This window comes from Wasmannia auropunctata, unplaced genomic scaffold (assembly GCF_000956235.1).
Source record: "Wasmannia auropunctata unplaced genomic scaffold, wasmannia.A_1.0 LD335975.1, whole genome shotgun sequence".
Taxonomy (NCBI): Eukaryota; Metazoa; Arthropoda; class Insecta; order Hymenoptera; family Formicidae; genus Wasmannia; species Wasmannia auropunctata.
The window spans coordinates 540418-554095 of NW_012026915.1; the positions used below are offsets into that span (position 1 = coordinate 540418).

The 13678-nt window shown below is 30.4% G+C and overlaps 3 protein-coding genes across 3 annotated transcripts in view; 1 reads left to right on the forward strand and 2 right to left on the reverse strand.

Annotated features, from left to right (window-relative positions):
- Positions 1-5674, forward strand: part of LOC105454799 (transcriptional activator cubitus interruptus) — an 81351-nt gene extending 75677 nt beyond the window's left edge. Inside the window, exons 9-12 of the mRNA XM_011697686.1 lie at positions 134-559; positions 1247-1783; positions 1861-2130; positions 2226-5674. Coding sequence (XP_011695988.1) covers positions 134-559; positions 1247-1783; positions 1861-2130; positions 2226-3671 — 2679 coding nt within the window. The 3' untranslated portion in view covers positions 3672-5674. The remainder of the gene's footprint in view (positions 1-133; positions 560-1246; positions 1784-1860; positions 2131-2225) is intronic.
- A 368-nt stretch (positions 5675-6042) lies between these two features.
- LOC105454800 lies at positions 6043-7221 on the reverse strand. Its single transcript, XM_011697687.1, has 5 exons — positions 7133-7221; positions 6968-7058; positions 6456-6601; positions 6195-6327; positions 6043-6096 (listed from the first exon to the last, which is right to left on the reverse strand). Exons 1-5 carry the CDS (start codon positions 7135-7137, stop codon positions 6043-6045), a joined length of 429 nt encoding a protein of 142 aa, XP_011695989.1. The 5' UTR covers positions 7138-7221.
- A 5566-nt stretch (positions 7222-12787) lies between these two features.
- Positions 12788-13298, reverse strand: LOC105454811 (odorant receptor 49b-like; the record flags this gene model as incomplete). The annotated part of the gene is made up of 3 exons (XM_011697697.1): positions 12788-12838; positions 12944-13076; positions 13252-13298. Coding segments are annotated over 3 exons (231 nt in total), but the record flags the coding sequence as incomplete, so codon positions are not given.
- Between the last annotated feature and the right edge of the window lie 380 nt (positions 13299-13678).

The window sequence follows — 13678 nt, forward strand, 5'->3', positions numbered from 1 at the left end:
TGGATAAAAATGATATTAATTTCGTGGATTATTATTTTGTATTAGGCTATAATAAATTAAATAATCACGTAGTGATTTTCACTTGAAATTTCTGTATTTGTTTAACTGTTCCATTTTGACTTTCCTTGTCCAGAAACCGTACATTTGCAAAGCTCCCGGCTGTACGAAGAGGTACACGGATCCGTCGTCGCTGCGGAAGCATGTCAAGACCGTTCACGGCGCCGAGTTTTACGCGAATAAGAAGCACAAGGGCGGCGGCGGTGGCGACGGTGGTGGCAGCGACGAGGCCGGCGCGGGTGGTAACAGTCCCAGCAGGAGTGAGGATCTGCCTCCGAAGACACCCAGTCTCTCGAGTCCTAGCGTCAAATCCGAGAGCGAGGCGAACAGTCCGCCCGGAATCATGCAGCAGCAGGGTAGTCCATTGGTGGGTGGTTGTAATGACGAGGTCGCGGGAATGGGCGCTCTCACCGGCGACGGAATCGCCCTTACCGAAGAACCGTGGAACGAAGAGCCCGATGACTTGGACATCGCCGATCTTCCTGTAGCGCTGCGTGCCATGGTGAGTCCTTCGAGGATCGCTCGAGAAATGTGCATGGACTTCGCTAGATATAAGGACAAAAAGCATCTTAATTATAATATTAAAATATAAAATGATTTTTTAAGGCTTGTCTTCCCAGCAAACGGAAATTGATTAAAATATATTGAAAAAAATTCATTTCAACGTTCGCAAATGCGTACTTCTAAAAATCTAAATCCATTTCAATGCCCAATGTCTTTGTATTCATTTATAGGAAATACATGATTACATTTTCTATGCCATTCAATTTAAAAATAAGTTCAGCTTTAAAAGTAAATTGAGAATACTGGTCAATTCAAAATTTTAGATAGAAAATGCAGCTTTCCAATCTAATTAAATTTTGAAAAATATAGTTTATGATAACATATAGGTTTCCGTGAAAATAAATCATAAACGTTATTTAATTAAAAATTTTGACTAGGAAATGCATTGTTTCAATCTATCAAATCCAAAAAATAAAAATATTACATTATATTTGTATTATGAAATAGAAATGCATTCATTTCTACGGAGGCCAATCTATTTCAATGAATTTAAATCCATGAATTTAAAAACTTTAATTCATTTTAATCTTTTTCCGTTTACTGAGTTCCTTGAGATTTAGATTGCTCTGATATTCTTTAATCTTAACTCTTAACAACCTTGACAAGTAACGTTGTCTGGTGCCAGGTCGGCGGTATGGAATCGCAGCAGCAATTGCAAGTGCCGGTACCCACGTCGAGAAATCGTCTGAAAGGAAGACTGAACGCCAAAGGCATGCCGAGTATGCCGATGGTAGGCGTAGCGAACATGCGCGGGACCCGCGGTGTCACACCTCAGGGTAATATCGGTGACCTCAATAAAAGGATCACCGATCTGAAAATGGAGAGTGGCGGTGGCCAGACGCGGCAGACAAGTCTGTCTGATCTTCAGCTGAGGCTGCAGCCGTTCGGCGAGCCGCGAAGGGACAGCAACAGCACCGTCAGCACTTATTACGGTAGCATGCGATCGACGGATTTCAGTAGCAGAAGGAGCAGCCAGGCGAGCGTCATTAACGCCGTTAGAATGGGCCCAGGACCGGAAAGTTTGTACGATCCGATCAGTCCGGGTACGTCTAGACGAAGCAGCCAGATGAGCACCACTTCCAGCAGGATCGATCAAAGTCATCTTCAGGGACCTTATTCGACAAATAATCTCGTCGTTCAAACTCAGAATATGTCTCTTCAGGTACGTAGCTTTGCTACGATTTTACGAGTACAAACCCGATAAAGGGCGATTTTAAACAACGCAACATTTTTATGCAGAGCATTCAGGCGGTGCCGAGCGACTGGAATAATCCGAGCGGTCATTGTACTCAACCATCGAGTGATCGACGAATGTCCGAACCTATTCGCAGTAACCCAGTCCAAAGGACTTCTCCTCCGATTCCGCCGAGGCCGAGATCGGCACAGCTGCCCGAGCTTCAACCTGAGCTTCATCCCAATCAGGAGGTGATTCTGGACGAGGTGGGCGAAGGTGAAATGGTGGAGAACAAACTAGTTATTCCCGACGAAATGATGCAGTATTTGAATCAGGTAATTACACGTGTTCCTTTATACATTATTCAGGTTCCATAATATTTCTCTCACGCTGATTTCTTTTAATTTCGAAATTGATATTGCCATTACAGGTTCAAGCGGGTGGAAATCAAGTCAGCTATCGCGGCAGTCCTCTACCGATATGCCAGTCACCGATATGCACGAATCCTTTGCATTATCAGCGACAGGTGCAGCCTACATGTAATTACAATCAGTCACATCAGCAGAACTGTTATTCGTCTCAGCAAGTGGCACAACAACCCTGTCCGAACTATCAGAATTCCTCGTATGCCGCCTACTGCCTGAAACCGAATTCACGCGCGACTCAATCTTCATCGCAGTATTGCCCGCCGCCGAATTACGGGTCTCAAGCGACCGGCGGACAAGTGGCAAGCCCGGCCGCGGGTCAAGTCATGTCACCAAGTTCCCATTACGCCTCGGCACACTTGAGCGATCAGCCGTTGACATCCCCCGCGGCTGGCGCGCTGGCGCCACAGCACGCGCCGCAAAATCTGCCCCAAAACTCCGCACAGCTCTCCAGAAATTGTCCTCAGAGCCACGCACACCATGCTTACTATCCGAGTTACGGTTGCGCGGCTCAAATGAACGCGAATTGCAACGGCACCGGCGGCCAAGCCAGTGGTCATCATTCTAATCAGACTTGCACACCGTCGAATCACACTGTACAGATGCAGCTAACGAACAACTGTCAGCAACTGTCGCCGCATTGCACTCAGCAAACCGCGCCCATGCCCAATCCGTCGACTATTCCTCATCCGAGCGCTCAGTGCAACCCGTCCGGTCAATGCACGAGACCTATCGCAACGTCCAACGGTCAGATATCCAACGTACATTCTGCCCAACAATCTCCGGTGACTAATCAGTGCAGTCCGATGTCACCCCATTGCCCTCAATTGAACCATGCGAATCAAAGCAAACCGATGAACACCCTTGCGACGAATATTCAAAGTTGTCCACAGCAGACTCAACAAGCGGCCACAGCGTCCTGCCTGGTCAACAACTGTAATCATCCCGGTGGTGCGCATCGTCAGGTCAACGACGACGGCAGCAGTTCAAAGAGGACATCACCGCAACTTTGTAACCCTCAACAGACTAACTGCAGAGTGCAACAGCAGCAACAAAGCTGCGCGCATAATTGTCAAACCCGCACAAATCTTCCGGCTCAATACAATTGCAATTGCGCGTGGACTTACGGAAATCAATGCTACCATGATCAACACGGTGGACCGTTGCCGGAGATACAATGCAGAGATATTAGCCAGTCGCAACAGGGCTCGCCGATAAAGCCGCCTCAAGGTATGAGACAAGATTCCTACCGCAGGACCTTGGAGTACGTTCAGCAATGCAGGAATTGGTCCGTTAACGCTCAAACCCATGAGACCAACGTTTCGAGCTCGACGCATCCTTTGTCGTTGCCGCAACCTTTGCCAGCTAGCGCCAACATGGTTGTCAATGACATGACATCTTCGCTTAGCTCTTTACTAGAAGAAAACAGATATTTACAAATGATTCAATGACTCATTTCTATTAAGAAGAGACATTAATTTAACTCCGTTATTGGTCAATGAAACAGTCGCGCCTAAACAATTTTTTTACTTGATTAATGCAGTAATAATATAAGTTGTATGTTTAATATAAAATTTTACTTTATATAAGTAAAATTTTGCTTTATATAAGTAAAATTAAAATATTAAACATGAAACATTTGGCAAATTTTGTAGTGACATGTGGCTTTATATACAATAGAAACGATCGACTCACAGTTTGCAGATTTTTTAAATTAAAGAATTAAAAATTATGAATGAAAGAGTATGAGGTAACTCGTTTTGGGAACAATAGATTAATATGTTTAATAAAATTTACAATGACTTCATATAGAAGCGCGAATTATGACAGAAAAATACTATTCCAGTGTAAGCAAGATAATAAATCCTATCATATTTATCTACATTTACTAAATTACATTACTGGTCTTTTTAATAAAAATGGATGCCATTTTTAAATAGCAAGATTGATTTTATAATATTAATACAGTCAACTTTTATGTAGATAAAATTTTTAGTCGTAATGTAAAAAGTGCCTTAAACTTAATTAACGTGCATTTGCAGAGTGCCACTGATGTATAAGTTATTACATTTGAAAATATCAGTTCACGACATTAAGTACCTCAAAAATTCCGCTCATAGTAATTTAGAATAAGACAATATAGATTATAAAGATATTCCGTATTTTATCTGCGCGGATAAAAATATATGTCACTCTTTTTTTATTATAAAAGAAAAGTATGCCTGAAAATTTGTGCGTGTATGCGTGATATCGATATTACGATTTACGATTTGCAGAAGAAGATGCGACATAATCCAGAAACTCACCATTTTATATTACACTATTTTATGTACTTGTTGCTCTTATGTACATACTAGCTCTTAGAAAACTAGAGCTAGAGATAACCACAGAAAGACCGACGGTTGGAAGCAAGTGTCAAGACTTTTGTTAATTAACATACAACACACGTCACCTTTGTATATTATCCCGTCGGGTGTCCCGCGTCAGTCGGCTGTCGGCGATCAACAATTGTTGTAACTTGTAAGTTGAACGTGATTTGTGAGCGCGCGGCGTAATCAGCATAGGGATGTAAAGAGGGAATGAAGACAAAATATATCACGCAGTATATGATTGATAAATCTCATTTTGCAATAAATGCGGAATATTTTTTGAAAAATATCTATGTACTTTAAATTATTGTAAATATATTTTTATAATATTATATATATATATACTTTTTGTACATCAATTTTGTTATGCGACGAGCGTGCCAACATAGCATTATCCTATTATAATTAAGCTCAATAAGGTGTAGTATACATCGCCAGTGTGATAGAAAAGAGAGAAATAAAGTTCACAAATAATCATTAGTTTATCACAAATAATAAAAATAATAAGACTTTGGATTAATATCAATAAAAATCCATCTGTAAGAAGCCAATATTAAAATAAAAAATGTAGATAAAATTTAGATTTAAGCACAACTATTAAGGATGCGAATGAATATACACATGAGAGTGTGCGCGAACATTTCTAAAATGTCTTTTGTAGATATTATTTTGGTAATTTCAGAAAGTAAATTTTACAACACATAGTTGCCTTCGATCTATCACAATATCGAAAATATTTTTAAATGTCTTTAGAGCGAATATTTAAATGCAATGACGAATATAATACCGAGTAAACGATTTAGAATGTATTTTAAAAATCTGAAAATATCAATGTACCTCTAGTGCTGTTTTTGTTATACACAAACGAGTTTTATATATATAAAACTAAATTTTATTAAATTGCGATTACGAAAAGGTGAATTATTTTGTGAATATTATATATATTTACTACGGTAGATTATATGCTAAGAAAACATGTATAATATTTTATTGGAAGGAAGGTATTAGAATGAAGTCTTATGGAAGTGTCTATGCATTTGCAAAATTGTTAATTATTTCGAGAATAAATAATATTAAATCCAAAATCAGGAGTTTTTTTTATTAAATTCTTTGCGTTTACCATACAAAAAAAAACATATATTTAGCATGTTATATAAATTAAAACAATGTCATTATTCCTTGACAAAACGATGTGGATGTATTCATCTGTTAAAATTAATACAATGCAAAAAATGAATATTTATTAATGACAATAAAGTCATTTTTATTTTCTAATTTATTCTTTTTACTATTATGGTTATATTATTATGTAATCAGAAATTATACAGTGCAGTATAAATACATTGATTTGTTATATTGATCGAATCACATTCTATTTGTCGTACATAAAATATATTATACTTTATTAATTTTTTATTATATCAATGTACACTAATTGACGTACGTATTTCTGTCATTCTTGCGTAGAATAGATGACAATAAAATAAGATAAGGACGCATTTGCTAGCTGTAACGAAATAACAATAATAGTTTTGTTTCGTTATCTTAAAGTCTGGTACATTCAATACATTATGATTATTATGATAAATATGAAACGTATCATACCGTTGTAAAACATGGTAAAGATGCTATGAACAATTTGCCAACTCTTAGGCTAAAGGACTTGTTGCCTCTTAATAATAGAAGTAGTATGAATTTTTGTATATATAGAGGAGTTGTATACCACTCAACTTTATATCTACATGCAATAACGATAAAAATTAAAAAATTAATAATTTGAAAAAAAATACTTGTACATCGCTATATAAGATACAGATTTGTATTGTATAATTAGTATAATGTGTAATAAACTATGATATTTCTCACGCAGTATCAAATAGTAGATCATAATGATCTGTAATTGTTTGTCCGGCTAAATTGGCTAGAAACATGTATACACATATTGAACATATTGTTATAAAAGCTATTGAAAGTTCCACAGACATATAATTAGATGATAAGATCTGTAAAAACTAAAGTAGGTGTTTTAGTATTGAAATTAATTTCTAAATTATAATTTAAATTAGATAATTTAAAATTTACTATAAAATGTGGAATAAAATTTTTTAACTACATGTTAAAAACGCAAAAATTTATACAAACAAATATCTTTCTGTTAATAATAAGTTTAAATTAAATTAAAAATAGTTAACGTTTTTATTGCTATTATATTGTAATGACAAATTCTTTAAGAAATTCAATATTATCTACTTCTTTAATTAAGTATCAAAGTAATGTTTTTATAAATACTAAAATGTGATCTATAATATTATTAATTTAAATAGTATATTATAACATAGTATATTAGTAGTGAATTTACAAAAAAAAACAAAACTTACTCTAAAAATATTAAGGCTTAAAGAAATTACGCCGAGCACTATGAAAAACAAGAATGATGTTTCAAATTTAGACATTAAATATTTTGATGACCTTTAAAAAAATTGATTGTTATGCATATATGTATTGCATATATTATAAAAGTATTATGAAATATAAATACAAACATCATTGCTTTTTGATGAATATTTACGCCATAAATAAGACCCTTGCAAATCAAATTCTTATTTTCTTGATTAACATTTCGTATGTAAATCTCTATTGTGTTTTTGATTCGATAACTGTAAATAATTTAGATAGTATAATTATATAAGAATTTTTAAATATTTGCTATATGACAATGTTATCAGACGAGAAATAACGAAGTTGAATAGTTAAAATTTTGAAACGAGTTATATACTTATATACTTATATATATTTACGCAGTTTTCTATGGATAAGTAAAATATTTGCTATGTTATATATACAGCATTTATCATCTTATATATACTGATAAGAAAAGTTAAAAATTATTATTAACAAAAGAAAGTTAAAGATTAATATCTAGCTTTTTGCTCACTGAGTCTAAATCTCGCTTTTAAAAATTTTGTTTTCAAACAGCTAATATAAATATATAATTGTTTGTACATGTTAATGCACTGTGTACAAATATTATGCATACTAATGTTTTATTATTTCAATAAGTAAACTTATTTATTGGAAATTTTCAGATATAAAAAACGGAATTTTTTCTTAATTTTAAATATTAATTTTTTTACCTAGCAATTTTAAACATTCCACAGGCATGTTGAAAAAACGCCATAAACATTGCTCCTGTTGCCATGAATATGGTAAGTTCTATGAACACAACTGCATTTATGTGAATTAGCGCAATGTAATAATATTTTTCTTGATCAATAAAGTACTCAGTTGAGATTTGCAAACGACGTGATTGAGACTCGTTTGTAAACATAATTATTCTCATAAAATATGGAAATTGACTGCCAATAAATATAATTTCAGCGAAAAAAAGAAGCACTAAACAACATAAGAGTGACAAGGAATTAGTCAAATTTTAACAATGTAAGATTTTTTATTTATGTATATTAAAATATTGTATACTGATATTTAATGTTTTTTTTTTCACAATATATCTAATATTTAAACTTAATTTTTTTACAATATTAAATTTTATTTTACTTTAGTAATATTTATTGTTTTATTTTTTATTTAATAAATAAATTAAAATTAATACATTTAATATTTATATGTCGTAGTTATCGTACGCATTAAAAATAGGAAAGTGCTTTATACATGCAATAATTAGACATTATATTATCAGATATGTTTATATCTAATAAAGTAGTATACTTTTAATTGTAATAAAAATACATAAATAATTTTATTTCTTAGTCCCGTAGTCGTAATTATCGAATCATATTGAAAATAAAAACAAAACAAATCAAAATATTTGTATTTTTAGAATATATTGAGAATCTAGTTTTTTAATGATTTCTTTCTCTATATTGTTTGATGTATAAATTTAACAAACAATTAAGACACTTGGCCTAATTTAAAACCTTACTTACGTTATAGAATTTTAAATTTATTTATTTAATATTTAGAAAATATTAAATTTATTCATATATTTTAATATACTTTATATATTAATATATTTAAAATACGAAGTAAAAGATAAAAAATATTACCTTACTTGCAAATGCAGTCGTATAACGTTTTGCGTAGTTTCCGTATCTGTCTACGATGGCAATTTCGTTGTTGTCTTTTAAATCATTATAGATTCGTTGAAGTTGTTCTATTAAATATTTTATCTATTTGTTTCAATAAGTTCTTATGTAACTGTTGTAACCTTATGTTATTTATGTAACTTTTACCAGAATTAAAATTAAAAAAATTGTAACAATTGCAAAATTATATTATGTAAACGTTTTTCAAATCTAATAAATAATTAACTTACTGTCTTATTGTTAATGCAAAATGAGTAGTAGATTGTAACTGTGGCAAGAGTAATAATCAATACAGAAAAAACTTTTATAATGTGGTCTACAGTGCATTTCGAGGTCCAAAATGTTGTCAACTGTAATTAATAATTTTATGATAAAATTTACATTCAAATGATACAAAAGTGTGAATTTGCACCGCAAGCATTTTCGAATTGCTGGCATTTGCACAGAAACATCTGTCGCAGCTTATCCACACTATACGTTAAATATGTTCAAAACATTTTTGTTTTTTCCTCAGGACAGATGTACAAATTAAGATATCAAATCAAAATTCGCACGATTGTTCTATTAGTGCATCGAAAGAAGTGTACTATTTGAAAGTTAAAAGCATATAATAAATGCCTTCATAATTTACCAGAATATTTTAAACTGCCTAATACATTATGAAAATATTTGGTTGAAATTGAGCATTTGAAACAATTCGCGCTATTTATATTCTATTTATCAATATTCGATTATTTTACTTTTATACGTATAATATTATATACAAACACAAATTTTGGTTATTTTTTGGAAGTAATGCTTTATTTATTAAACAATCTAAAATTATGTTCTTTAATTAATGTTATTAAAAAGAAATTAATTAAATAAAAATACAGCATTAATTAATATTATATATGTATAATACGCTAAGTATATTAAGTAAAATACTATATTACCCAGGCAGAACAGATTGGTCCATAGACGTCGAATCGACGTCTATGGACCAATCTGTTCTGTCTGGATAATGTATGTGTATAGTAACAATATATAATATATAATAATATGTATTGTGTATTGAAACGATAAATATACATACATTTGATAAATACAACAACTGCATAAATTTTATATAATAATGAATTATTATATAAAACGTATAATAAATATAGTATAAAATATACAATCTTTTTACAATATATATATATATATATACATACATATATATAATAATGCTATATAAAGTTACAAAACGTAAGAATAGAAAACATTATTTTAATTGACTACTACAAATAATGTATAGTAATAGCGCTATTTTACAATTAATTTTGATTAATAAAAAAATAAAAATGTTTTATTACTGCAACTTCAATTTATTAATTTTTGTGTATATAGTATATTATGTTTTATTATTACACGAGTATATAAGATTTATCATAATTAATTACTTTTTAATCAATTAATTATAAATTTAATATAAAACAGACTTACTTTAATATGAATAAATTATTTATGCAGACAAGATTTACTACTTAAAATATAATCACTTTTGACTTAAACTAATTTAATTTTAGACTTTCTATCTCTATTTTTTAATATCACTTAATCACTTATCACACATATTTATATTTTCATTAAAGGATGTATTGTCTCCAAATTAATGAGAAAATTCGCAGATATCAAATAATCTTATACATCCTTTATAATAAATGATATAGTTAGAATACCGACATACCTGACATATAATAAAAGATTGAACAATACCAAAGCAACAAAATAATTGAATTTGGGAAAGCTTCGATTTTTGATAAGGCCATAGACCAACTATTCGTAAAGTAGTCCGGTTAAGACTGAAATATTTATCCATTATACTGACCATCTCTCTACTAGCACTAAAATGCGTATAGTGAGGTAAAAGGAACAAAGGTTCGCTTGTCTCTACTATTTGATCTATCTATATATTTGTTCTGTAGGTTTTCTTTTCTATCAAAAATATTTACGTAATTTAAGATGTAATTTTTATAATTTAGTCTAATCGCAACGTAAGATGGTACAAAATTCCGCTGTAAAATTGAAATACGCAATTTAAGACTATAGCGTCAAAATGTAGTAACCGATTAAATAATCGATTCGTCGCCGAAAGAAATTTCAACAGTTGTTTCTTTCTCACGGAATATCATCCATGAGAGACGACTTGAAGTGAAAGTTACGCAAGCGCACTGACCGTTTCTTACTTATTTGTGGCGCATTCTTTTTTGTTTCTTCAATGGGTGCAGTCATAAGTTACGCGTTTGATATTCTTAACAATAGAAATGTGCTAAACATATGATATATCTACTACAAGATTATGATTTGTAAAGTATACAATATCATTTTTTGCAAAATAAATAGTTTTACTTCACATTTTTCTTATTTTTTTAGTACTTTTTAAGTTTCTGTTAAATAAAAAACAAAACATGTATCTAAAAACTTTAATAAAAAATCGGGAGGAATTTAATAAAAGCAATAATATAAGTTTCTAAAAGATTAGTAAAACAAAATTTTTAGGCGTTAGATAAAAGTTTTTAAAATATTAAATAATGTTAAACATTAAATAATCAAGAAAAAAGATATGTTACTACATATATCGTACAACAAAATTATATTATAGTCTATTCCTTATTGCATATTTTGTAAATGTTTAATAATGGATTTTGTGGAATATAATTACAATTTATGTTTCTTTAGGGCAAAAATTACGGAACCTCTTATATTTTGTTATTTTGCTATCTAATTAGTAATTGCTTATCAATTTAATTCGTTACAGTGGAATTTGACTTTATGTAAAAGATTGTGTTTTAAAATCGACAAAAAGTACGGCGCGCAGTTTATATGTGGCTGGATATTATAACGGTAATAAAAATTATTATATACACACCGTGTCAGCTTGCATTGGCATTACTTTGTTGCATCTGATTTATAAAATAATATAATTATAAAATAAGAAAATCAATATAATGTCTTACGTCAAATATACACGCCCGTTTACGGGCAGTAAGACCAATCCGGGTTTCTTTATTCGAATCGTTGATTTCAGCGAAGACACGATCATAAAAATGATAATCTAAAGAACAGCTAAGTGGATGAAATTTTTAATAGACTCAATCAATTGTTTGGGATCATATACTAAAAGTATTTTTTATTTTTTTCTATGTTAAATATTAAAAACGATTTTTTAACTTTTATATTGAAATATATATAATAAATTATATTTAAAAATTAAATTGTATTTCCGTTTCTTCGATTACAAATTGTTTTTTAATACTTGCATACGCCTATATAAACTTCCAAGCATTCTCTATACCCATATCCCCATCTATGTTATTCACTCTTTCCACCTTTCTCTTATTCACAACAATGCTTCAATACATCTCAATACACGAGACACGTTAGGGATACGACATTTTTATCCACCACGTTCTTATCTACACTTATTACTTCAAATCCAACTGTCCCTATACCCACCCCCATACCCAACACTTTATACACTCCAAAACATCCTGATAAGTTTCAACACAATTAACCCAACAGACCTTTACTCATCCTTTTACATAATAAAGTTACTAAAAAAGATGATATCCGTACAAATTTGTTTTTTTAAAAAAAGTAAAAAAAACAGCGTCAAGTACTCACATCTTCTGTACAAAGAATTTGATGTAAAAAAACTAACACCTATTTTCAGTTGTTAGTAAAATTAAAAGTCACAGTAGTGTTCATGCCAATTATATATGGGTAGTGAAATCGCTCTGCATAAATATACATATTTAACATATTATATAGATTAAAACAATATCATCATTCCTTGAGGAAACACCAAGGATCATCACATTTGTTAAAATTAATAAAATAAAATAAATAAATAAATATTTTCTATTGACAATAAAATCATTTTTATTTATTAATTCTTTCTGTTATTACAACTATTATTATATATTTGAAAAATATAATCAGTACAAATATTGATTTATATATATATATACCGAATCACATTCTATTTAGTCAAATATACATGTATTATTATTACTAATTATTAATTTTTTTACTATAATAATATATACTAATTCATACCTATCTCTGTTATTATCGCATAGAATAGATGGCGATGAAATAAGACAAGGCCGCGTTTATGAGCTACAACAAAATAACAATAATTTTGTTTTGTTATCTTAAACTATGATATATTTAATATATTATGACATATATATATAGGTATATATATATATATATATTTCATACCATTGAGAAACATTGTAAAGATGCTATGAACAATCCACCAACTTTTAGGCCAAAAGGCTTGTTGCCTTTTATCAATAGAAATAGTATGAATTTTTGTATATGTACAGGAGTTTTGTACCACTTAGCTTCATATCTATACAATAACAATATAAAAATAATTTAAGAAAAATACTTGTATTATTTTCGAATATATGTATATTATTGCTGTATGCATTATATTTACATTTATTTTTGTTACTAGAATTTATAAAACTATATAATATGACATGTATCTGAGATAATATACAATAAACTACAATATTTCTTACGCAGTAGCAAATAAAAGATCACAGTGATCTGTAACGTTTTGTCCGATTAAATTGTATAAGAGCGTATATATAAAACCGACACATATTATTACAAACGCTAAAAGTTCCTCAGTAATATAATTAGATGATAAAATCTGCGAAAACTAATGTACAAGTTTTAGTGTTAAAATAAAATTATCTAATTTCAGCTACAACTTAAATTAGACAATTTAAAATTTATTATATAAAATGTAGAAAAAAATTGTTAACTTTATCTTAAAATCGTAACAATTTATAATTTATGTATATAAGCAAATGTCCTTTTATCAATCCTTAAGTTTGAAAATTTTCTATAATGTTTTTTATTGCATTATATTGTAATAACAAATTCTTTAAGAAATTTAATGTCGTTAATTTCTTTACATAAATATCAAAGCTGTTTTAAAAC